A 27978-nucleotide genomic window follows, 5' to 3' on the forward strand; every position below is an offset into this window, starting at 1 on the left:
CAGTGGCCGAAGGGATCCCGGAAACGCGCCGCGCGTGTCGCCAGCGCGCTGCAGCTTCCAGGAAGCGGAACGAATGAAGTTCATTTCTCACAGCTGGTGATGGCGGATGCTGTCGAAATAGAGACCATGAAGAATTATAACATAGCGTTTGAGAGGATAGACCCGAGCATAAGCCGCTATCCCTACTGTATTGTATGGACGCCAATCCCCGTGTTATCGTGAGTGATTCTCGCCTCCACTGTTGCTTTTGCTTCATGTTAATGTTTTGAAAGCGATTCAGTCCCGTATAAAAGAGGTTTGTGTTTATAATGGATGCATTACACACCAAACATTACACCAGCAAGCGTCATTGAGCAATTGCGCTGTGGACTGATCTGTTGATTTGGCAGCGGTCCGTTGCGTCGCGTCGCGTCGCGTAGCGTTGACAGTGTAAATCGTGTGTTGTTAAACATTAACTGATTTGGCATTTGAACTAATTTTCCTGACAAGAAAAACCTGCTCGCTGTGTTTAAACGAGTAGTTCATAAAATGAAATAAAAATGTTGCTCCAAACATGCAATTCTTCCCCGGAACACAAAATTAAAATTCGAACACCGGAGCACACGTCCTATTTAAAAAATGATCACACTCTTTGAATTTGAAACAATAAGAGTGGATGGGGACTGGCGCTATTGTGAGTGGATGGAGACTGGAGCTGCTCCAAAAATGACAAAAAGTAGGCTAGTCCATACAACTCATGCTTTATATTCTGATTATAGCATTGTGTTAGGAACAGACATAACTTTAAATTGTTATTTGCAAAAATAGTATGTGTTTGTAATAAAAGTATGGAGTGTGAAGGTAAAAAAAAAAAAAAAAAAAAAACTGTCATCATTTAGAGCTTCAGTGATTACATATTTTTGGTATAGGCCAACCTGTAAGTTAGAATCGCACTGACTTTCTCAACAAAAACCTAATAGGATTTTTCTATTGACCTTTTGATTTTTACAGAAATAAGTTCTGTGACCAACAAAAGGTTGATTCTTAATTATTTTTTTATTTTTTTTGCTAATCATAATAAGCTAATGATCAATCAATAATGAAATGTACACAACTTTTATGAATAAATACAATCTGCAGAAGTAAAAAGCTAAACAAACTACACCACGGTTGTAGACTTAAACGTCACCACCATTAAGCTTCCATCAACTCTTTCAATCATTATTTTAAAAAAAATGTATAAGTAAAAATCTCTCCCAAAAAAAAAAACACATTTTTTTGCAGCACTCTATTTAACAAACCTGATGTAATGCACCTTTAAGCTGACTTTTTGAATGTACCAGGGTTCCCGTGGAAAACCTGAAAATAAGAAGACATGTTTACATTGAGATATCCAAGCCTGCAAAAGTAATGGAAATTTCAAAAATCCCTAAAACTCATGTAAATTTCAGTAAATATTGAATTGGCTAAAATCAACATTTTTAACTTAGAATTTTTATATTTCTTTTATAATTTGATTTTGCTGTTCGCAATGCTTCATGCTCATGGGATTGTAGTTCTTTCCATCACTTAGTATAACCAATAGGCTAAGTATGGCAGCTTGTTTCCGCCGCAGTGTACACAATTCTGACTTTTTTTTTTTCTCACAACTGCGCTTTTAGATCTCTTTATAACTCGCGATTTCGAGTTGACTTTATTTCTCAGAATTGTGAGACATAAACTCACAATTGCAAGTTATAAGGAGATATAAACTTGCAATTCTGACTTTTTTGTGTACAATCAAATGAGATTTTACACTTTTGGTCAGCTTCTGTCTTTTGTTTGTCAGATAACAAAGTGATTACAGTGGGGGTTTTTTCTTCTCCGTACAGAAAAGTAGTGTAGAAGTACCATGGTACAGTGATGTATCAGATGGTCATACCATGCCTTTTACATAATATGGCGCTGAATGATTATATTGAAGTATTGTAGTATTTACACCTGGGTATTTTAAAGAATACCATAGTAATACCTTGATAAGTGCAGTACCATGGTGTCTTTAAGTCTTTTTTATTTGTTTCAAATGGTTCATATTATTTTAAAGTGATTGGACACCATTTTGTAATGCATATCTCAGTAATTTTATAACATGCATTATAATTTATGACCATTAGTTGCAAAGACGACACCTTTGCTGAATCTTTAATGCATTGGTCTGGATGGAACTTAAGTTCAGTAACATCAACAGGAGGCACCCATTATGTTCTCATCTGGGATCACAATGCAAACTCCTAATAATCATATTTGCTGAGATTACACTGATTACAGCTGATCTTAGACCTGTCTCCTGGTGTCTTCCACTGCAGATTATCTCAGTGTGAGAGTTCCTTGCCTCATGTTTTGTTTGTCTCCTGTATTTGGGTCAGCGGCTTGCTCTGTAGGACACTCTGTGATAAATATGCACATGGACAGGACCGTATCTGGGGTGCCGGCGTATACCCTACTCCACTTCAGAAACTCCACTGGGGCTGTTTTATCCAGGATATTCATACCGTTATTCATGTTAAACCCCGGATAACCTTTTTTTAATTACTTTGATAGGAATTTTGGTCTAGTGTCAAATCCTCTTCCTTATCTGGTTGTCCTTTGGATTGCAGGTTCTGTTGCCCTGCTTGTTTGAATTCCAAAGCCAAAATAACATGAATATGAATCAGCAGGGGAAGCTGGATTTTGGCCAGGTGTATGATATTGAAAAGGGCGCACTCCAGCATCAAGCCTTGCGCTCACTTAGCTGTCTTCCCAAAACACACACAAGTGTATGTGTAATTCCACCCCTTGTGAACAATTTCAGTTTTTTTTTTATAGGCAATTTCCTTTTTTTATTTTTGCTCTTGCCATGCAAGTCTTGTAGCACCCCTAAGGGGTTTATTTTGCGTCATGCCAACGTTTAATGTCCCTGACACCAGGAACAGCTTACAAAAATTACATGGGGTATTACTGATGTTTTTTATGTTTAAAAATAAAATGTGAAAATATACTGAGCTTGTTAACCACAGATCTTAAGTCTTTTTGTCCCACTTAATTTAAATTCTTAACCTTAGTATTAAATTCTTCTTTATTAAATATGAGAAGAAAGAAATAACAGAAAGAACAGCAGTCATCACAGACACTGCATAAAATGTGCAATGCAAGAATTTTGTTTCGATTTTTTAATTTTTTTTTTTTTTTAATTTTTTTAATTTTTTTTTATTAGACCCCATGAAATTCACCATTTGTTTGATTGACAGGCGATCTGACCAGTCATAACTCAGAATCTGCCATTTTGTCCAACAAACAAACCAGACAGGAGAGTGGACTTAAACTTGAAAAATGGTGTGTATTGACGTCTTTCCGTGGTTGAAAAAAACATACCTTCTGATGTTCATTCATGTTTTTTTCGTGCTATAGCTAGTGGGAAGAGATGATCGGTTCGTGCCGCTTGAACTGAGCTGCTACAGCAATCCGTCACAACACATTAAAGAGCCACAAAACTGTATTTATTGATTGAATTTCTTACAAAATTTGAAAGATGAGTGTTTCATACCAATAGTAACTTGCTCTGTACAGATGATGTCAAAACTATCCCCGTTCATACCAATCCGCGAAAACTACTAAAAACACTGCATGCATGTCAAGCCAGCAGATGGTGATGTCACTGTGTAAAGTAACACTGTGCGCCTACATTGGTAGGCCTATCGTTTTCAAAAACGTGCACTTTGAAACCTGTTTTAAAAAGTTTGTGTTTTCAGGCCCCGAAAACCCCGTCGTTGTCTGAATGAACGGCCAAAACCCATAAAAGGATCTCCGTTTTTACTGTTGAAAACGTTGTTGTGTAAGCGGCCCCTAATTAGTGTTGAGGTCTCTATATGGTAGGCTAGTGTACTCCTAAAAGTTACATTTATAACCAAAATTATATAAAATAGAAATATTTAAATAAAATAGAAACATTTTAAACAAAAATAAATAATATAGTCTGCAAATAAATCTAAGCATTTACCATTTTTCTTCCTGTGGGGCAAAAACGTTTTTTCCAATAAAACAGAATGCAACGTGTTTTCATTGCTTTCATTTATCCCATTGTTTGTTTTTACCCTTTCAGATGGCTTTTTCCATTCATTGGCCATATGGGCATCTGCACTTCCACTGGAGTGATCCGTGATTTTGCAGGTCCATACTTTGTCTCAGTAAGTACGTTTACATGCACGGTTTGTCTGTTCAAGAATACATGAGAAAGTGCATGATTGGATATTTTAAATACAAGTTGCACATCACCTGTTTCGGAGAAAGCGCACAATGCCAATTCTATTTTCCAATTAACAGGAATAAATGCAGGACAATGCCTAGATGATCTAAGGTCTGTCTGTCTGACTTTTTTGTTCAAGCCTCTCGAAAAATTAAAACACATTAAAATAGTACAAGAAATTACTAAAATAGTCCTAATAAAATGAAAATGTTTCATTTATTTCCGTAATGCATCTTTTATCGGTTAACATTAGAAAGATAAAAATATTGTTTGTTTGTTGTTTGTCTGTTGTAAGCTTTTTAGATGCACATTCTTAAGGCCCAAGTATTAATTTTCCGCGTTCTGCCTCGTTCCGTCTTGTCCGCACAGCTTTCATAGTATACTCAACCGCGGTTGGACGTGTTCAACACACACGCAGTACAATTGCTTTTTATACTCTGCCAGACGTCAGAGGGCAGCAGAGTCGTGTTATTTATAGGATATTTGCTCGGAAGAAAAGTAGCGGATCTGCGGATTTCATGCAAAGTTTAGAAAAAATTATGGAGCCTTCTCCATATGCATAAAAAAAAAAATATGCGGCTTTGTTTACTGTTTTGTATCGCTCTTTGTGCACTCTTTTTATAAATATACTTTGGGTTTTAAAGGGATAGGCCTAGTTCACCCCAAAATTTAAATTTTGTCATCAACTCATGTTGTTGACTTCTGTTCATCTTCGGAACATAAATGAAGACATTTTTAATATTCTCTCATTCTTTTGAAAGTCCTCCGGAAAGCGATTGGGCTAGTTTTGGCCATTATTGGGCTATTTTTTTTATTAGCACTTGGGTTTTGTTGTGCAGACCTGGCAACCCTGAATGATTAACACTTCCGCAATGAACGCTTATTGTTGTGACAGTAGTCATCATGGTAAAATTGAATTGAAAGTATTTCCAAAAAGAGTATGCCGTTAAATTGAGAAGTTCCTGCAGGAAAACACTTGCATTTCTTTGAGCTTCAATGAACATGTTTGCCATCACCTTTTCACAAGTGGAGAGATAATTTATGCAATCTGGCAACCGTGGGCATGCGTTAAGTATAAAATTGGGAAAATTTCCAAGTTGTGCAGGTTTAAATCTCTCACTAGATGGTTTGGATCTCTTTCAGTTTGGCAACAATGAGCTTGTTCGAAGCCCTTGGAGGCTTGTTACTGCGTGTTATAAATGACCTGTGTAGACTGTGTAGACTTTGCTCCTGTCTGACCTCAACAATGTCAAATAACCTTTTGTTGACATATAAAGGCCTTATAAAGTTCGTTCCTGGTTTCAGCAAAGAATGTTCCTCTAGATAAAGGTCTCTATAATTTGCTGCAAAATTCCACTCATAAGTGGATCGTTTTAGCTTCCACTAGAAATCACTGGAAAGTTCAATATTTGCCACCAGCTTCCTCAGTGACCCTGTACAAGCACATCCTGTTATTTCCAACAGAAAAATCTATACCTGTGCAAAAAAAAAAAAGGTGCAGAGCAGAGGAGGAATCCTGTCTGTAATAGGACATGTGGTGAAAGCTACACCTCAATCCTTCTGCTCCGTGGGCTTTCTGTCCTGATAATTGCAATGTTCTCGGCCGCTTCCAGAGTTCTGGATTCTTCTTGTTAAAAAAATACATGATAGTATCTTAGAGTTCACAGTCAGGGCAACTCTATCTCATAATACACTTAGTATTAAATGGAACCACAAAAGAGATCCAGCCGCTTGTTCATAAGAATCCTGAACTAATTTGGACTAGCTGTTCAAACAAAAGTTAAATTTATCATAGTACGAAAACAGTTCTCTTCAGATTTGGACATTTATCCTTTAAGCAGATCTCTGTCAGAAAGGAGCAAAAGTGAAATATCTTGGGTAGAGCAAGGCCGGTAACATGAGAGGATGTGGTTATTTGACCTGCGGTGATACGGGCCAGCGCACATTGAAGTGCACTACAATCTGCTGCACTTAACTCCGCTTGTGGCTGACAGGGACTAAAACACGTCTAGCATGTGGAATGAGCGGGAGAAGTGGGTTGAGCTTAGTTCACAGTGAGTTCTCAAGAGTTTTAGAAATTCCTAAACTGATTATTAAGTTTTAGAAGATTATGTATATGACGCTTGCACATGCAAAATCTGTTGCCACAGTTAGGTGTTTTAGGTTGTTACTAAGACATTGCTTTGTTGATGCTTGTGTCTTTTACCACATTGCTATTTGGTTTTTAGGTTGTTGATCTATATCAAAAGAGCGCACACTGCAAAAAAAAAAATCAATAATAGGATATAGTTTCCTCAATTAACATTAAGTCAAAATGTATTTATCTCCATGTCATTTCAAACCTATATGAATTTTTTTTTTCTTCAGTGAAGCATAAAAGTAGATATCTTGTTCAATTGTTTTTTGTCTATACGATGTAAGCCAATGATCACCAAAACTGTTTGGTTACCAACATTTTTTTTTTTTTTTTTTTTTTTTTGATTTAAAAAAAGAAACGTATACATGGATGAATCATTCACAATAAGATCTATATGAATTTAGAAAATGTGACCGTGGACCACAAAACCAGTCACATGGGTCACAATTTTGAAATTGATATTTATACATTATATGGAAGTTGAATAAATAAGCTTTCCATTGATGTATGGTTTGTTAGGATAGGACAATATTTGGCCGGGATACAACTATTTGAACATCTGGAATCTGAGGGTGGCAAAAAAGTTGGCCTTTAAAGTTGTCCATTTATGTTTGCGATTTTGCTGCATTCACTCACAAAAATAAATGTTTTATATATTTACGGTAGGACATTTACAAAATATCTTAATAGAACATGATCTTTACTTAATATCCTCATGATTTTTGGCATAAAAGAAAAATCCATAATTTTGACCCATACTATATGTTGTATATACAATACCCATATTGTTGGCTATTGCCACAAATATACCCATGCGACTTGTGACTGTTTTTGTGTTCCAGGGTCACAAATAGGGTGAATTTTAAATTCATGCTGATTTGAAGTAAGTTTGACTTTCCAGTTCCTTCTTTTCCGAGAGCCTCCTCTGCTCTGATTGGTCAGATGTCTCAGTCTGTTGTGATTGGTCTACCACTTACATTGAGTGTCGGAAACAAAATACCTATTACCATATCTGAATTTCAGTTCCGGAGGCTTCCTCAGCATTTGTATACACAGTGATACGTACTGTAACGATGGAGTCGGTTTTACCGTATCAATTCTAGCGCAAGTATTCATCCTAAGGAAGCGCATGCAAAGTGGATTTGCTGTTTCAGCGCAGAATAACGCGTCTTCTCAACATGTCAACAACGCAAACCAAACTTTTCCAGGCCTCAGCTACAACTACAGTGTTTGAGGGCGGGTCAAATGTTGTTCACGAGCAGCCAAGGAAAGCCATAGGCGGGTAATAACTTGTTAGTTTGCAACAAGTAAGACTGGAATTACTGACGACTTGTTTCGGCAGTTCAGAGACAATTGCTGCATCTAAAATCAAATACTTCTTTACTATATAGTATCAGAAAAACAGTACGCCAAAAGAGTAGTATGTCTGAATACATAGTATTTGAAAAATCCCAGGAGTGCTCAAACAATGGACACTTTACTATCCCATAAGGCCACAGGAGGGGATTTATGATTGGAAGTGAAGCGACGCAATTGGTGCTGGTAGATCACATGACAGGAACAACATGGCGGATTTAGTATGTCCAAATTTCATTTTCTACACATATTCATACTATACAGATCATACTTTTTAAACGGTCGAAAAATAAATTCAAATGTAGTACCTATACTCAGTATGCAAATTTGGACGCTGCGAATATTTTTTTTGTCGTGCACTCTGGCCTTTAAAACTTTGCCGACATTTTACATTCACAAACGGCTATATTATGTTAAATTCAGCTATGTTAAATTCGAAAACCCATAATAGGGGCACTTTAAATATACATAATAATACAAGATAAATATGCTTGAGAAGGAACACAGCCTAATATATTAAGATTATTATTATTTTTGTAGAATCGTATCTATACTGTATGTATCTTAAATTAAATTGTGTCTTTCTGTACTGGATTGAAAGAATCTTTACTTGTTTTAAGAATGAATGAGAGAAAAAATCATCCAGTGCAGTAAGACAAAATATTATTGTATTAAAAAGATTGAAAAAATCAAGATATCCAAGTCCAAAATGTCCAATGAACTTTGACAAAGCAATGTTTAAATCACTACTATTTCATTATATGTTACTTTAGATGCTGTTGTATTGTGTAGTGCCGTTTAAAGCGTGTAATAGATTTGAATGGACTGAAATAGACTTTGTTACAGTTGCTATTGAAGGGGCTTTTGTTGCCATTGGTCTTGTGGTGCTGTCAGGCAATTAGTGCTGTCATCATGATGTCAGCTGCAGCTCTGCAGTCATTAGTCACATGGCCTGGCAGAGAATTGAGCTTCCATGAGCAAAGATGGCTGATTTCAATAAACATACTTGAGTTGAGTGGCATGCTAACGGATAGCTCCAGGTAATATAAATCTCACTGGAATATTGGATCCCACAGGGAGAAGTGTGATATCTGATATCTGTCAGGAAAGAGGGATATGTATGGAACTTTGTTTCTGTCACAGAGTAAAAAAAATACAGTACAGGCCAAAAGTTTGGACACATTACTATTTTTTATGTTTTTGAAATAAGTTTCTTCTGCTCATCAAGCCTGCATTTATTTGATCAAAAATACAGGAAAAATAAATGTAATATTGTGATATATTACAATTTAAAATAATTGGTTTTCATTTTATTATATCAAATTATCATTTATTTCTGTGATGCAAAGCTGAATTTTCAGGATCATTATTCCAGTCTTCAGTGTCACATGTGACATCTAGTCTATCACATGATCTTTTAGAAATCATTCTAATATTCTGATTTATTATGAGTGTTGGAAACAGTTCTGCTGCCTAATATAATTGATGAATAAAAGGTTAAAAAGAACTGCATTTATTCAAAATAAAAAAATATTTTCTAATAATATAAATCTTCTTTACCATCACTTTTTATCAATTTAACACATCCTTGCTGAATAAAAGTATTGATTTATTTCCAAAAAAGAAAGAAGAAAAATTACTGACCCCAAATTACTGACCAGTAGTGTATATTGTTGTTACAAAAGATTTCTATTTTTAAAACATTTGCTTCTTTTTTTTTCTTTTTTTTTATTCATCAAAGTATCCTAAAAAAGTTTCACAGGTTATGAAAAAATATTAAGCAGCAGAACTGTTTCCAACTTTGATAATGAATCAACATTCAAATGATTTCTAAAGGATCATGTGATAGACTGGAGTAATGATCCTGAAAATTCAGCTTTGCATCACAGAAATAAATGATAATATGAAGTATAATAAATTGAAAACCAATTATTTTAAATTGTTATAATATATCACAACATAAAAAATAGTAATGTGTCCAAACTTTTGGCCTGTACTGTGTGTATATATATATAATTATATATATATATATATATATATATATATATATATATATATATATATATATATATATGTTTGTTTTTTGTTTTTTGTTTTTTTTAGAATTGCGTTTATACATTGCAATTCAGATTCATTGTTTAATCATATCAATGATTATCTTTGATAGTTATTATCATAACAATATGATTCATCAGAATTCTTATCATCTTCATCAGAATTGTTTGATATAAACTTAAATTTGCCAAATCTTGCCATTCTTAATTTCATATCTTGTAATACTGACTTTTATATTTTATATACAATACTGAGCTAATTTCTCAAAATTCGGACTTTTTTTCCTAAGAATTGTGAGACATGGACTCATCATACATAAAAAGTATAAATTATGAGATATAAACTCACAATTTTGAGATAAAAAGTCATTAACTTAAAAAAAAAAAAAATGTATCCATGGTGGAAACAAGCTTCCATACATATGTTATGATTTTTTTTTTTTTTTAAAGCACGCACACCTAGGCTTTGGGTTTTGTTGTTGTAAGTTGTCACATTGTACACACATACAGAGTTTAACAGTCTATTTTGCTGCTCTTGCAGGAAGACAACATGGCGTTTGGAAGACCAACAAAGTGAGTCAATGTTGCTGTGTTGAGTTGGTCAGCATACTCAAAACATTACTTTTTTGTTGGGAATCAACCTACGAATGGCTTGCTACTTGTTCCCTCTGTATATTAAGCTGGAAAACAAGAAAGTATTTATGATCCAAGAAATTATACATCACTTTTAAGGTCCTCCAGAAGTGGTTATAAAAGAAATGACTTGGCTTTTTCAACAGCATTGTGGGTTTAGGCTTTTCCTGATACATGTGCTTCATGATACATACTGGCCATGTATTCGCTGCAGTATTTATCTGTTTTATTCCCAGGTACTGGATGTTAGATGTAAGTAAAGTGCATGCCAGTAGTGGATCTAACACCTGGGACACAGCAGTTCACAATGCATCAGAAGAGTATAAACAGAGAATGGTAATATGTGTTTCTTCCCTATTTCACATTAAAAGTGTTGAAATCCATATTGTACAGTTATGAACTACAGTCAGGAAATCAAAAACAGTAAATGTTCCTTTGCAATTTTATGTTGATATCCTATGGAACAGTTTATTACAGAATTATTTAGTGGGGAAAACAATTCTTTGAGCATCCATTCAGAAAAACTGCTGTTTATATCCTGACATTTATCTCTGCTTTCCCTCCAGCACAACCTTTGTTGTGACAATTGTCACTCACATGTTGCCATGGCACTGAACTTGATGAAATATGACAACAGCACCTCATGGAATATGGTGAATCTCTGCCTACTGTCACTCATTCATGGCAAACACGTCAGGTGAGATTAATAGAGCTGTGCACATTCACACTGTTGCTTTCAAATATATGTTTGTGGATGTGTTTGTGCTTTGATCAGATTTCTACATTCGAAAATCTTTTGTTTGGTTTGTGCAACTTTACAAATAGGTTTTCAAATTGCTGTTGTCCAGATTAGGATACTTAGGATACTGCCAAATTACAAGTGACACATTATTATATCTGACTAGACTCAACTTATGACAAGTTATCCTTTTTAAAAAGTAGTTAGCTACACACCAGGCTACTAAATGTAAGTACACTACCTTTCAAAACTTTGGGGTCATTATTTTTTTTAATTAACTAATACTTTTATTCAGCAAGGATGCATTAAATTGATCAAAAGTGACAGTAAAGACTGTTACAAATGTCTTATAGTGTTACAGAAGATTTAATTCAAATAAATGCTGTTCTTTTAAACTTTCTGTTCATCAAATAATCCTAAAAAAAAAAAAAAAAAAGTTTGCACAAAAAATATGAAGGAGGTCTATTTTCAACATTAATGATAATAATAAATGTTTCTTGAGCAGCAAATCAACATATTTCTCTGAAGGATCATGTAACACCGAGGACTGGATTAATGATGCTGAAAATTCAGCTTTACCATTTCACAATATTACTTTTTGTACTGTATTTTGATCAAATAAATGCAGCCTTGGTGAGCATAAAAGACTTTTAAAAAATCTTACCGATCTCAAACTTTGAACGCTTGTGCAGTAGATAATTACACTGAACGTAATTTGATGGGGAAATGTCTTTTCTAAAGTTTTTATCTGCCTCAAAAACACTGATTATATCACTCATAATCACTGATTATAGTGGCCTTTTTTCATTTTTACTGCAATATGAGCAGCACTACACAGTGTAGACTGGATGTAAGCTCAAAACTTTGTGATAAATGTCCTCATTTGAACTAGTAATGCTTTTCAAAAAAGGAACCTACAGACCTAAAGTAGAGCACCACTGCAGTGTATTTTATCATTTCAACTCTAAGTTGAGATGTAGTATGTTTTAATGGAGATGATGAGGTGCACCTCATAGTAACCTTGAGTTGAATATGCAACAAACATGAACGGATATTATGAATATATTCATTCCATGGATTACAGGGATTCTTGTAATTGTCAAGCAGATCTTGAGGTCTGATTATTATTACTGACTGTGTCAACAACAGATGTGAGGATATGAGGTCTTAAGGCCCTGATATACTCATGGTTTATATCATGGTCACGTTTTTCGTTCTTTGCTTAGGGGTAAAAAGAAGTTTTAAATATGTGAGCAGCGATATACTATTAATGAACATCCCAACATCGCCCACACTACTAGTATTTTGCTTAGATCGATGATTATATGTGCTGCTCGCTTTCCACTCAATAACAAAAAAAGAATAATAATTACAACAAAATGTCTGTGGTTAGAAAACAGTAGTTAATAAAGCATCTGATCATATATAATGTGGATATGTTTGCATAGGCAGTTCGGCACTCCAGTCATGTCATGTTTATGCATATATCATTATACCAATAATCTGAATATTTGATTCTGATTGGATGGAAGGTTTGCAACAAAACTGTTTAATACACAGGTAGTTCCAGTCAGTTTAATCATTGTTCTGTATTAATGCGATGCTTTCATTGAAGCCCACACACACACACACACACACACACATCACTCGCATACAGAAATTGCGCAGCTCACACACAGAAATATTCATGAAAGAACACAGAAAATTATCACCGCTGCTCCGTAACTTTTATTAGGCCCCGTTTACACGTACATGGTTATTTTGAAAAACGGAGACATTTCCCTTCAGTTGTGCCCCTCGTTTACACGCAAACGGAGAATTCGCCTCTGAAAACGATTCTTTCTAAAAACTTAGGCCAGAGTGGAGATTTTGGAAAACTCTGTTCGCACGTTTGCATGTAAACTGAGAAAAACAGTTCTCTTACGAGAGGTTCTCTCGTATTGCGTAAGCTAGCTTACGCTGCGGGAAAGTCTCCTTTCTCGAGATACTGAAGCCAAAAATTATCCTTAATTTTTAAAACTTTGTCAACGCAGTGCGGCAGCCTGCAGACCTAGGGCAAGCGAATCGCGTGCCCATTGGCTGCCCTGCGGCAACTGCAGCAGCCTATGGCTGAGCCTTGCGCGTGACGTCACGTCCAATGAGCGCGCTTGGCGCGCTTAATGCGTCACAGCCCGTCATTAGGGGTGTGGCTTAGCGTATATAAGCAAGGAACAGAGGCTGCTTCACTGATTTCTGTCTCTTCAGCGAAGCTCTTCGCATCGCTGATCTTCGAGGAAGCCGCCGTCGAATCAAGCGACCAGCACGCCGAGGATTTCAGCCTGAGGACGCCGGCCGCTCGCCGCCTTCAGCCTTCCCTGCCTGCTGCGCCATCCGGCATACATATCCTTTCTTTGCTCTGTGTTGTGTGTTTGTGTGTCCGCCGCGACACACCTGCATCTAAAAGAGCGCGAGGCGTTGTTGCAAATGCCTCGCTCATCCTGTGGCTCGTGCAGAGCCGCGCTCAGCGACGGAGACTGCCACGTGTTGTGCACTCTCTGCCTGGGCTTCGACCACGCAGCCCGCGCTCTCTCCGAGGGCGGCTGCGATCAGTGTGAGGAGTTACCGATGTCGACCCTACGGGCTCGACTCGCTAAATTCGAGGAACCTCCACCTTCTCCGGCCACTTCTTCTGGGCCACGTAAGAAGAAACGTCGCTCCCAAAGGCCGCCGGAACTGGACGCTACAGCTGAGCGCTCGCCGGAACCTCTCCCGCGAGTCTCGCTCTCTCCTTCCCCCCCACCCTTCACCGACGCGCAGCTGCCGGCCTCTGCCCGCACTGCCGTCGTCCTGGGGGATGATGCAGATGATGCCGCTGACAGCTGCTCTCTGCTCGCGTCTGACAGCGAGGACTGGTCGGGCTCTCACCGCTCCGCCCCCTCGACTTTGGAGTCTACCAGGTCACGTGCCAGTGTTGACGCGGAGCTTCTCCGCCTCCTCACTCAAGCGGTCGAGAGAATGGGACTGGATTGGTCCCCACCTAAGGAGCCGGAGCCCAATCGCCTTGACGGGTGCTTTCTACCTAGCCGCCGCCCTGCGCCTGCCTCTAGGTCAGCACCCTTCCTGCCTGAGCTCCACACCGAGCTTTCTAAATCCTGGAACGCTCCGTTCTCCACCAGACTCCGCTCACCAGTCTCCTCGGCTCTCTCTCAGGTGGACAGAGCCGCCGAGAACGGCTATAACGCTATCCCCGCCGTTGAGGAAGCTGTGGCAACGCACCTTTGCCCGCCGTCTGCTAGATGGCGCTCAAAGTCTGCCCTGCCGTCTAAAGCCTGCAGGACCACCTCAGCTCTCGCCGGCCGCGCTTTCGCCGCCTCCGGCCAGGCTGCTTCCGCCCTGCACTCAATGGCCGTCCTTCAGATCCTTCAAGCCGACCTCCTCCGTGAGCTGGATGAGAAGGGCTCGGGTCCGTCCGCCTTAACTGATCTGCGCAGCGCTACGGATCTTGCGCTACGCGCCACCAAGACCGCTGCTCAGGCCATCGGCAGATCCATGGCCGCGCTCACCGTCATCGACAGACACCTCTGGCTGACTCTCGCTGACATGAGTGACTCAGAGCGCGCCGTTTTCCTGAACGCACCACTTTCGCCCACCGGCCTCTTTGGCCCTGCGGTCAGCGGAATCGTGGATCGGTTCTCCGAAGTTCAGAAGGCGTCACAGGCGATGAACCTTTTCCTGCCCCGCCGTTCGAGCCCCGCCACAAGGCCGCCCTCAAACTCAGCCTCCTGTGCGCAGCTCTAACCAGCGCTCTTCCAGGCCTCCCAGCGCTTCGCAGCGACGCCAGGGCAGTCGCCCCAGGTCACGCTCGACCAGCCGTCACAGACCGCCGCCCCCACGGGGCCCGCGGCCCAAGATCGCGTTGAAGCCTGAGCCCGCGAAGTCCTCCTAGCATCCGCAAGGAGGAAAAGATGGTTGGGTCCCGCTACGGCCGGACCGCCATCGAAACGCACAGCTCTGTCAGTCCCCTATGTTCAGGCTACTGCAGCAGCACACACCGCAGCCAACGAGCCAGTAATGACACTCGCTCGCCTGCACACAAACGCCGTTTTCACGGCGACTCAGATAAATCTCAAAAAGAGTATAAGTGCTTTAAGTGTAGAAAATGTGCCCACACCCACGTGTTCACTGCTTCACACATGTACAATCCCCATGGTAACGCGCCCAGAGCGATCTCTCATAAAGCGGCCTCACACCGCTCGAGTACTAAATGTAGGAAATGTGCCCACACTTCCGTGCCCACACCTACTCGCTGCTCGCTCTGTCACTCAGTTACCTCAAGTTGCTACGGCCCAAGCCGCAGGGATATTAAGTGTAGGAAAAGTGCCCACTCCCGTGTATTCACTGCCTCACACAGACCAGGTTCCCATGGCAACGCGTCCAGAACGCTATCTCTTAAAGCGGAAACTTTCCGCTCGAGCATCAAGTGCAGAAAATGTGCCCACAGCATTGTGCTCACACCTGCCCACTACCAGCTCTGCCAGACAGGTTGCAAACCTCATAAAGCTTCCAAACACTGGCCGTGTCATAAGTGCAAATCCCGCGCCAGCTCACGAGCACGCGCACCCACTTTCAGACACCATTATCCCCACGCCGCTCTCGCGCCTGGGTTATTTGACAGCAGCTCACGCTCCATCGTCCGAGATCGAGCTTCTAAAATCTGCACAGTCGGCCAGCCCTGTTCTTCTGCCCTCGTGTCCGAGCATCGGCGGCGCGCGCGCCGCCCCACCCTCTCTGATACAGGTTCCCCATCCCGCGCAACGCGGCGATCTGAACCCAGAGACCATTCGACCCCTAGCTATGCATGCAAAAGCATGGGAAGCTATTCAGGGCGCGTCAGAATGGGTGCTCAACACCATAAGACACGGCTATTCGCTCCAATTTGCTCGTCGCCCTCCGCGCTTTCTAGCGCAGACGGAAACGAAAGTGAGTTTGGAAACAGCGCATCTGCTTCAAGCAGAAATAGCAAAGCTGCTGCGAAAAGGGGCCATAGAACAAGTTCATCCTTCCTCGAGCGAGTCAGGCTTTTACAGCCGTTACTTCCTCGTTCCCAAGAAGGACGGAGCATTAAGACCTATTTTAGATCTGAGACATCTGAACAAGGCTCTCATGAGACGGCCGTTCAGGATGATTACAACCAGACAGATCCTTGCGCAAGTTCGCCCAGGAGACTGGTTTATCTCTCTCGATCTGAAAGACGCGTATTTCCAGATCCAAATAACTCCCCGTCACAGGCCATTCTTGAGATTCGCCTTCGACGGTCGAGCTTATCAATACACAGTCCTGCCGTTCGGCCTGTCTTTAGCACCCCGTACATTTACGAAATGCATGGACACGGCTCTCGCTCCCCTGAGGAGTCAGGGAATGCAAATTCTGAACTATCTGGACGATTGGCTCGTTCTAGCGCAGTCAGAGACAGAACTTGTGTCTCACAGAACAGCGCTACTCGACCACCTGGAGGGTCTGGGTCTAGCGGTCAACTGGACCAAGAGCTCGCTCTCGCCCCGGCAGTCAATTTCCTTTCTCGGAATAGAACTGGACTCGGTGGCAATGACGGCCAGATTGTCGGAGCAGCGCGCGCGCCGCATTCAGCGCCTCGCTGCATCCTTCAAAGAAGGCACACAGGTTCCCCTGAAAGCATTTCAGCGCATTCTGGGGCATATGGCCTCAGCTGCAGCAGTGCTTCAGCTGGGTTTACTGCGCATGCGCCCGCTTCAACGCTGGCTGAAAGCGCGCGTTTCCCATCGAGCCTGGGCGACCGGCGGCTCGCTAATCAGAGTGACTCAGGTCTGTGTCTCAGCCCTGCAGCCCTGGCTAGCAGCCGAATGGTATCACACTGGAGTGACTATGGGAGTGGTTTCACACCGGAAAGTTGTCTCAACAGACGCGTCCAACCTAGGTTGGGGAGCGCTCTTCGAAGGCAGACCGGTCTATGGCCACTGGTCAGACCAGGAGAATCTCCTACACATAAACTGTCTAGAGATGCTCGCGGTCGAGAAAGCGCTCATGCACTTCCTCCCATTCCTCCATGGTCACCATGTTCTAGTCCGCACGGACAACACTTCAGTAGTGGCCTATGTGAACCGCCAGGGCGGTGTCAGATCAAAGCAACTCTGCGCCCTGACGGAACGCCTCCTCGTATGGGCTCAGCACTCTCTGCGCTCTCTGAGAGCATCGCATGTGCCTGGCCATCTGAACGAGGGCCCCGACAGACTGTCCAGGGACAACGTTCCCCCTGGGGAGTGGTCTCTACACCCCCAAACAGTCCAGTCGCTGTGGCGCCGCTTTGGCAGAGCGAAAGTCGACCTCTTTGCGTCAAAAGACAACGCCCACTGCCCAGTGTTCTTTTCAAAGAGCGAGGACGCGCTGGCCCAGACATGGCCCAGCGGCCCGCTATATGCGTTTCCACCAGTCTCTCTGCTGCCTCAGGTCATCGAGAGAGTCAGGAAAGCGCGCCACACAGTGCTCCTCATAGCCCCATTCTGGGAGAACCAAGCTTGGTTCCCGGAACTCATACAATTGGCAGACTCAGCCCCCTGGCCGATTCCGGTGCGGAGAGACCTTCTCTCCCAAGCCCACGGCTCGATTTGGCATCCCCACCCAGAGCACTGGTCTCTGCATGCGTGGAGCCTCAACAATTACACGCTGATCTACCAGAAGGGGTGATGAACACGATCATACAAGCTAGAGCCCCCTCCACGAGGCGGCTCTACACGTCTAAATGGTCGGTGTTTAACAAATGGTGCACTGCCAAAGGGCTTAATCCACAGACATGTGGGGTCCCGCACGTTTTGTGCTTCCTTCAAGAGCTACTGGACGCGGGCAGGTCCCCCTCCACGCTCAAAGTCTATGTCGCGGCTATTTCAGCGCTCTCTGTCTCAGAGCCGGGCCGCGCATTAGGAAGGAACGAGTTTGTCATCCGCTTCCTTAGAGGAGCGAGGAGGATGAACCCCCCGCGACCTCCGTCGGTTCCTATGTGGGATCTTTCACTGGTCTTAGACGCACTGAAAGCACATCCCTTTGAACCCTTAGAGACTGTGGATATGAAATACCTCACGCTCAAAACCGTTTTTCTGATAGCTCTGTCTTCAGTAAAACGTGTGGGAGACCTTCACGCGTTATCCACTAACGCTGCGTGCCTCGAGTTCGGACCCAATAACTCTAAAGTTATTCTCAGACCGAGGCATGGGTACGTCCCCAAAATTCTGGGCACTCCCTTCAGAGCGCAGGTCATTTCCCTGTCAGCCCTGCCAAATGATGGCTGCGAGGCAGATAGTAATCTCCTCTGCCCAGTTAGAGCGCTAAAAAGCTATATTTCACGCTCCGCCGCCTTTAGGCGTTCAGAGCAGCTCTTTGTTTCGTTTGGTGGGCGCACCAAGGGTCTCGCCGCCTCGAAACACACCCTGTCCAGATGGATAGTTGACGCTATCGCAGCTGCTTACGCATCTAAAAACCTGCAGTGCCCTTTGGGCATTCGGGCACACTCCACCAGAGGCATGGCCTCATCGTGGGCGTGGTCCAGTGGGATTCCCATTCATGACATTTGTGCGGCGGCAGGCTGGGCCTCCCCCTCCACATTTGTTAGGTTTTACAACCTGGAAGTCCCCGCTTTGCAGGCCAAAGTGCTATCAGTCTAGGTCTCGCGTAAGCCAGCCCACTGTCTGTGTGCGGGCTATGTTGTGGATTTAGCTCTACTGGTTGAGCTACACTATGTGGGAAGTGTTAGTTGGACCGGCTGTGCCGCTCCCTGCCCCATATTATGTGCTTGTGTACTGTGGTATCTTGGCCGCCCAGCTCCGCTTCGCGTTCCCTGGGCCCCCCCCCATGGGATTCATTCAGGATGCTGGGCGCGCGCACGGCGTTGACAAGGGTGTTCCCGCAGCGTAAGCTAGCTTACGCAATACGAGAGAACCTCTCGTAAGAGAACGTACTCGGTTACTAACGTAACCTCTGTTCTCTCTAGAGAGGGAACGAGTATCATTGGACGTGACGTCACGCGCAAGGCTCAGCCATAGGCTGCTGCAGTTGCCGCAGGGCAGCCAATGGGCACGCGATTCGCTTGCCCTAGGTCTGCAGGCTGCCGCACTGCGTTGACAAAGTTTAAAAAATTAAGGATAATTTTTGGCTTCAGTATCTCGAGAAAGGAGACTTTCCCGCAGCGTAAGCTAGCTTACGCAATACTCGTTCCCTCTCTAGAGAGAACAGAGGTTACGTTAGTAACCGAGTACGTTTTAGGCAGTCGACGTCACAGTATGCGACACAACTTGCACTGCGTCAAAGGTGCGACCTATATTTTCGGGATTCTGATTGGCTAACATGGGCTTGAGCTTCTCGTTACACTGCCACCTACAGGTTTGGCATGCTCTTGACGGCATACACGGGTTTGTGTAAACGAACACTTTTCTGAAAACGGAGAGGGTGAAATGTCCGTCTATGCAAATAACCGGCCACGTGTAAACGTAGCCTTAATAAGATTCATTAGTGTATTGCTACGTTATATTTCTCAGCAAGGAGGGGGTAACATCGCTGTTTTTGAAGTAATTAAACTCACAACATTATTGTTGTCTCTCTCTCTCTCTCTCTCTCTCTCTCTCTCTCTCTGTCTCTGTCTCTCTGTCTCTCTCTCTCTCTCTCTCTCTATAATTAATTCATATAAATGCTTTCAAATAAATGTAATCTTACTGCACTAGTTTATCTCTGTGTCTGATTTAAAGAGGCAGTATGCTACATCTAACAGGCCGTAACTGACAAAAATAACTGTCATTTTTACCCTTCCGGTCAAATATTGCACTGCAAACATCAATAACAAACGACCATGGTATAAGCAGGTTTATTTACGGCTAGCTGTGTATTAAACTATTTAAATGTACTCCGCTTCGCATTGGGTGGTTCTTTGACTCCACGTCGTGCATTAAAATGGTTTAATGCACAGATAGCCATTGATTATCCATCACTTACACTATAGGGCCGTTGAATGCTTGTATCTACAATAGATTACTTTAAAGCAAGCAGCTTTTCAGTATTAAACATGAAAAAACAGACAGACAGACTTATTGTCACTTTCAATTAGAATTACAAATTCAATTTCTATAATAAAGCAGATCTCAATTGTCCTCATGTTTTTACTCATGTCGTGAACAGAAGAAATGAACTGGAGAAGATTGCAAAACCTCAGAGCACACCTACATAATCGCCTCAAGCCAATGGTAGTTTGAAGGTGTTCGAGCTGGAGCAAACATTTCCAGAAATTTATTTTTGGCAAGCTGTTTCGAACTCCCGAAGCAGGCTTCGTGTTTGCCCGATTTTGTTTGAAATGACGCCACACCAGTTCATTCTTTGATTTCATTTCAGGTATATCTAGGCCTTTAGCCTTTCAGATGTCATTTGATTCTAGATTCATGATTTAAGTGAGGTCATCAAAAATAAAGTGCATCATTAGTAGAATTTGCCACATGCTTCTGCAATATGCTATGCTAGAATGAAGAGATTTTTTAACTTTTCATTGTTTGTATCACTCCTCCAGTATATGTGTTTGTGGCCATTTTATATCCTAAATTCAATTTTAAATCCTATCTGCTGCAGGATTGCATAATTATAGGACTGAGATTGGACCCAGTGCTCTGTTTTGGGTGTCAGCTAAAAAGATTTCTACATGGCACCTGAAGCTGTCCACTCAAGTCTAATAAGGGATTGTTTCAGACACAACTTTTTTTTTTTTTTGCAGCCTACTGGTTGCTTTCTGAGAACACAATGCATGTGCATTGGCCCCAAGGGACTGAGAGGGAATCACGCAAGGATAGACTGTCATGGCGTCTCTCACTGGAACCCAGGTGTAATTGAAAGCGTTGCGTTGAGTGCATGTTTCTCCTGGCCGAAAGTGTTCAGTGTACATCCATCACTGTTTATTATGAGAGTTCTACTGTCAGTCACTAAAAGGAACTGCCGGTATGAACTCATGATGCAGCTATTTTGTCCTCCAACTTGGGGAAGCACATTGTTGTGGTTGCATCAGAATATAGAGTAATTGGAAGTCAGACAGAGCCAGAATTTCAACTATCAGCATGAAGGCTGGTCCACTTTGCAACATATTCTAATTTTGCAGCATATTCTAGTCTTGTATTGTTAAATCAACAAATGGTGTATGTGCTGTTTAGGGGAATGTAATGTGATGTCACAGTAATCATTTTAGTTTTTCACCTTTGTTTTGTTTTGTTTGTTTTATATGTGATTTAATAGTGTTTGCTTAAGGCAAGCATCACCCTTGTGAAAAAAAGTGTGCTTAATTGTATTGAATGTGCACTTGTAGTCTTAAATCTTAAAAGTATAGATTTAAAAAAAATAAAAATTTTAAATGGACCGGCAGATAATATATTAATGAAAAAACAGTTAAGCATACTTGAATTTGACCTTAAACTTCTGTTTCTTAACACACACTGAAGTAGACTTTTAAAAAGTGCACTTTGTAATAATGCCAAACTAAAAATTCAACTAAAATCTAGTCATTTTTTTCATAATATTTTGTTATACTTTAAAGTACACTTATTTTGATGCATTTACTAACATACTAAAAAACATGTAAAGTGCTTTAATATTACTTTTTTCTGTAGTGTGTTATTGAATATTACTTTTAAAGTTAAAATATTTGTAACTTTAAGTGCTAAATTGCAACTAAATATGTTGCAGCTTTTATTGATTTAAAAAAAAATGGCTTGCATGTTTTAGAAGAAATAACATTAAACTATATTTTAGCTTACCATAAATGCTTGTCAGCACATTTTAACTCAAAAACAAGGTGCTGAGTGATTTAAGAATAACAAAGAACAATAACTATAAAGATAACGATATAGAGGAACGATATAGTTGGGGTCACTTTCAGAACAATTTTTTTCCCAATGATAAAACACGACAGCCAATCAGAATCCATTCGAATTTAAGGGCTCGCGCATTTAAAATGGCAGACGACATTGCGGAGAAGTTCATTGCAGAGGTCCAGAAAAATCCCTCACTGTTTGACAAGTTAAACCCCCTTTTCAAGGATACTTTAAAGAAAATGGATATATGGAAAACAATCGGTCATACTCTCTGAATTAATGTTGAAAAGTGTTAACGAGATGCGATCAAGTAGCAAACAGTGTAGCCTAACATAAAATTACCTCAGGTATCCAGCACTAATTTTGACAACATTATCTTGTTGACAACTAGTTATCGTTATTGGTGTGCATGCTTATAATGCTAACTACGGTAATCTGCAGGCAGTGCAAAAAGACAGGCTTTTTTAGGTGTTTTTTATTTAGTGAGTCTTCAGCATTATCCACCTTTCAATCAAATAACACCAAAGCCTGTTATTTTCTTAAGAAAATATTTGAGAACTTAAGAATTTATCAAGAATTGCACTTAGGAACATTCTTACGAACTTTGAATTTATCTTAACTTTCTTGGCTGATTTCCGTGAATCCAGACCCAGAATATTACAGAGACTTTGGGGTGGGCTTTTTATTTGAATCCAGTTAGAAAACACCTACAACCAGTCAGAACACCTTCTTAACTGCATAGCAACCAGAACACCATAGCAACCACCAACAGCACATCAATGCCTTGGCAACCTACGAAACCATTCAGAAACCACCCGGAACACCTTCGCATCATGGCGGCACGTTTTGCACAGACAAACACCACTAGCATCTTCGCTTAATTTGTCTCGCTTCCTGTGTCCCTCTCACTGACATTTTTTTTGTTCTGTCTTTCTACAGTTGCGTTGGCTTGCTGAAGACCTGGCTTCCGTTCTGCATCTTAACCAGCGTCATCCTGGCTGTTGCCCTATCTCTAAACCTGCGATGACCGAGCTGGATCAGATAGAGGTGGGGCGGCTCAGGGTGAGTGGGCACAATATCCGGTGCCCATCGGGGACACATATCTTCAGCTTAATGGGGACTCCAATGAATGTCAACTTGAAGTCCGGCTCTTCAATGGGTTCAGGAGCTACACGTCAAACATCAAATGCTAGACCTCTTTGTCGTAGGGTACAGACAGCACATACGCCATGGCTTCAATGTCTTGTGGTGATGTAAGAAACGCTATTCTCAAAAATCTGTCTTCCAAAGGCATGACTTTGGTGTCTTTCTTGAGGGTTATGGTGCTCATTCATTGTTTGGTTAGATTTTGATCTCCAAACTATAACTGCTGTTTAGGAAAAGTAACACTATTACTTATATTGTATTGTATACATTGTCTTATATTTTAAATATAACTTGAATATTTCTAAGGATGCTATGTTCTTTCTGAGAACATAGTTTATTGCAAAATCAGTGCATTATATATTGAGATATAAGTTACTGGAAGATAGATTTCCCTTCTTACCATGCATATGAAAGCTTATTTTAATTATCGCTTTTAATATTGTTTTTATTTAAGAACACACTTTGTCATTTTATTGGCAAGGCTAACCATCAACAAATATCAAATATAGCTTTTGCTTTTAATATTTTAGATTGGCATGCTTTAAAATGTAATTGTTTTATATATGTGTGTATATATAATATATATATATATATACACACACATACAAAAATGTATAATTAATGCATAAGCAAAGTCTTGTATTCATTATAGATTTAAAGCAGTCTTTGCATCAAACTATTGTTACCAGCTATTATTATATTCCATAATTTATATTTTATTAATTTACTAGTTATATAACATATTTATGAAATGGCATTCTCAACCTATTTGCTTAAAGTGGAATGTGACCTATTCCTAAGTGAAACATTTTGGCTGGGACTATTTTATCTATTGGGAATTGATGTTCCATAGCAGAATAGAGCCAGACTTGAATGCAATTTAAGTGACATTGGTGACTTTAGCTTAAAAGGGCCGTTGATTTAGTCGGTTCATTTGAGGAATTATTACAAAGACAGACATTTATGCCCGGTTTCACAGACAGGACATAGATAAATCCAGGTTTAGGCATTGTTCAATCAGGGCAGCTTTTTTAAATGTGCCTTAGAACAAAAAACATTACTGATGTGCATCTTGAGACAAAATAATGGCACTGACATATTTTAATATATCTCAGTGCAAGTTTATTTCAGTTAAAACAGCTCAAACGTGCATTATAATCTGGGACTATGCTTAAGCCTTGTCTGTGAAACCAGGGGTTCTTTTTCTATACATGATCCTAATCTAATCCTGCACAGTAAGACTAGGAGCAAAGGAAAATAAATTAGGTCATAATTTTGATGTCATGTTGCCATTAATAAATCTTTGTTGTCCTGAGAATTCACATTGCAGCAGTTTTGGATGTTCTTTTTGAAAGCTTTACTCTTTCAATCATGAACTATGAAATTACATGTTTAATGCTTTAAAATTTTGTTTTTAAAAGAAATATCAAAGGGTATAATGTCATAGTATTATGCCTAATCTAACAATCATTACACACACACACACACACACACACATATCTTCATAAATAAAACGCACACAAACACACACTTATACATACACGTGTGTGTGCGTGCGTGCGTGCGTGCGTGCGTGCGTGCGTGCGTGCGTGCGTGTGTGTGTGTGTGTGTGTTATGATCCATGTTTTATGAGGACATGCACATGTCCATGTCATTATTTCACCCCGAGATCAAAATATTTTTTGTTCAAAGTAAATGAAGCCTATTTTTATATTCTCTTGAGAATGTGATGTTTTTTCATGGCAATTAAGCACATTTCCTACATGAGAAAAACTAATATTATATTGTATTATACAGTTATATGTAGTAACACTTTAAATCTATATTGGTTTATTTATTTATTTTAAATACACTGGGGGATTTGTCATTAAAATTAATTATCCTAATAACATGCTTTATTTTCTTTATGCAAAATATATTAATATTTCCTTCTGATTTTGGATGGAGATGGCCTGTTTTTGTGAGATTCACTCGTACATCTGAATGGATCTGATTGGTGTATAACCAGGAAGAAAATCAAAACTAAAGTCAAATTGGTCCATCAATAATATTACATTATTTTTATAGTAATAACAGTAAATACTGTGTTTACAGTAATGACATTTTGGGGGATTTTTTTTTAACATGTCATGAAAAAATTAAGATTTCCTCCTAATAAAGCAGGCTTTATTTTCTTTATGCAAAATATTTGTTATTTTGGGTGAAAATGTTTCACTCGTACATCTGAATGGATCTGATTAGTGTATCTAGAAAAACAAACCTGAGGTCAAATTGGACCCTCAGTGTTCTAGATCGAATCTAACCTCCATTACCGTAATCTAGAACACAGAAATCCTGTTAGAGGTCTGTTTGCTCTTCTCCACTGTCGCATTGAACTGTGCATTTAGTTTCAGACACATCGAATCCTGCTGTAATCTTAGACTATGGTCTGGACACCAAATCCGTTTCCATGGCTCCTGTGCGTAAATGAAATCCCCTCTTTGTTTCGACTCAAAAGGAAAAATCACTGAACTCCCCTCTTATACCTATTTCTCTCTTCTCACATTTTTTCTTTTCACTCCCCCTTTCACACTCTCGGTCTTTGGAAGTATTGCCAAGAGCAGCAGGTAGCCAAGTGTCTTGAGCTCTTTGGAGACTCTTCAGATGGGCTGCTGTATGTGTGTGTGTGTGTGTGTGTGTGTGTGTGTGTGTGTGTGTGTGTGTGTGTGTGTGTGTGTGTGTGTGTGTGTGTGTGTGTGTGTGTGTGTGTGTGTGTGTGTGTGTGTGTGTGTGTGTGTGTGTGTGTGTGTGTGTGTGTGTGTGTGTGTGTGTGAGGAGTGTGTTGCCCCTGCTGGCACCGGCTAGAGCTGATCAGATTAGAAAGCCTGTGTGAAGTGTGACGTTCTTACCGACGGCTTTCCTGTCTTCAAAGACGTGAACTAGTGGATCAGAAGCACATTTGACTGTTTTAATAGTCACCGCAGCCCAGTAGTTCCCATTTCCTGTTTGTAATCCCTAAAGATGATGGCATTCCACGGGTTTATACTTTTATAAAACATTCATTCATTCACTGAAATCCTGTCTATAGTTACAATATGTAAAAAAATGTAATTCACATGCCACTTTCCACACTTTCCACAAATAGGGGACAAAAGGGCCTGAAACTATTTATAAAAAAAAAAAATTATAATTCTAAATATTAAAATATTTTAAATAAAAAATTTTAATGATATTAATAACAATTTATTACAGGCTTGCGAATTTGCCTTGTTTGGGACCAATTGTTGACTTGTAATTATTGATAAACTTTTATTTGTCATACATTTTTGAAAATAACTTGATTACTAACAGGTTTGAATGGTTGAGCTTGACAAATGTAGTCATTGTCAACACAATTTGTAAAAGTTAACTTTTCCAAATGATTGGGATGTCACAGTTACAATTAATGTTCCCCTTGTAATGGGGGAATCATTTGGTAAAATGTGTGACGCAGCTACAAAGATTACAAAAATTAAATAAAAAAAAAGGCTTTCATGTTTGTTAGATAAAATAGTTTTTCCTACAAAAACATTGGATTTGTGCCCTGCCTTTAAAAAGCAGTGAGACATTATAGGATTCCCTTTATGGAAAGTGGCACTTAAATATTTGATAGATTTTTGACATTAGAACAGTTTTGTTAGCAGATTCTATGTTTCTTTTATTGGCCAATTTACAACTTATCTATACTATGCGTAAAAAAGAGCTGCATTACCTTTGCACAATTACTAACAAATAGACTTTTAATACTCACAAAACTGTCACCTCAAACCTTCCGCAGCTGCATTAGTGTGATTTGAACCTGTGTGTGTGTGTGTGTGTGTGTGTGTGTGCGCGCGCTGTTTGCTTATTTAGCATGTTCTGCGCTGTAAAAAAAATGGATTGTTGTGATTTATCACAACTTAAAATTCAACTTTTAAAAAAGTATGTGTTCATGCTTGACTTAAAATATTAAGTTTAGTTAACTTTAGTTAAGTTTGATATTTAAGTCATCTCAACAAATTTTAAGTTGTTGTAACTAAGTATGCATGTGTCTGCTACTGAGAAAGTATGATATTAGCGATTGGTATTTAACAGTTGATAGTTCTGGGTTTCTTAGTTATAGCTAATAATCAAATGCATTTTAATATCAGGTCATAAGAATCTTTGTGATGATATATTTTGCCTTATAGAGAACTGGCCGCATGTATTTTGCCTTCTGAATGCAGTAGTGGTATGTTGAGTGTTATAGATAGATTAGAGAAGCAGAATGTTTTTTTGTTTGTTTTTTTTAACCCTGAATAGCCATTCAGTAAGAGCACATCTAGAAACAGGGTAAAATAAAAACACTTCACAAGGCCTTTCTTATTCCAGATGAGTTACCACCTATTTTTATATTCATAATACAATAACCTTCTACACTATTCTGCATTCAATATAAGAATGTGAAAAAGATGACTGCGTGCTTTATCTGATTTATTTTTATAAATTGTGCATCAGTTTAAAGTGGTCTATTGGTCTTTCATTGTCATTTACTTTTCCTTTTACTCCAAAGCACCCAGTAATGGTGGTTTTAAATCGAGTTATTGAGTTTGCACAATGTATTTCCCCATAGCTGAGTCTGTGACCATAACAAGAAAACCAATGGCAAAAGCCAATATCCTGTCATCAAAAACCAATGGAAACATCATCTTCTAAATCATTTAAAGTTCCCAGTTTTGTATTATCATCACATTTCAAACAGATTCTGCCAATAATTTAAGTTATGATATTTAATGTCCATGCATCATTGATTTCAATAAAATGTTTACTACTACAATGTTTTGTTTTTTTCA

At 40.1% G+C, this 27978-nt stretch overlaps 1 protein-coding gene across 1 annotated transcript; it reads left to right on the plus strand.

Annotated features, from left to right (window-relative positions):
• tmem222b (transmembrane protein 222b) lies at nucleotides 1-27962 on the plus strand. The gene is made up of 7 exons (XM_082186847.1): nucleotides 1-218; nucleotides 4097-4181; nucleotides 10329-10360; nucleotides 10657-10756; nucleotides 10987-11117; nucleotides 22943-25836; nucleotides 25967-27962. The coding sequence occupies exons 1-6, from the start codon at nucleotides 100-102 to the stop codon at nucleotides 23028-23030; spliced, it is 555 nt and encodes a 184-aa protein (XP_082042973.1). The 5' UTR covers nucleotides 1-99; the 3' UTR covers nucleotides 23031-25836; nucleotides 25967-27962.
• Nucleotides 27963-27978: the final 16 nt, after the last annotated feature.

This window comes from Leuciscus leuciscus (assembly GCF_965113295.1).
Source record: "Leuciscus leuciscus genome assembly, chromosome: 12".
NCBI lineage: Eukaryota > Metazoa > Chordata > Actinopteri > Cypriniformes > Leuciscidae > Leuciscus > Leuciscus leuciscus.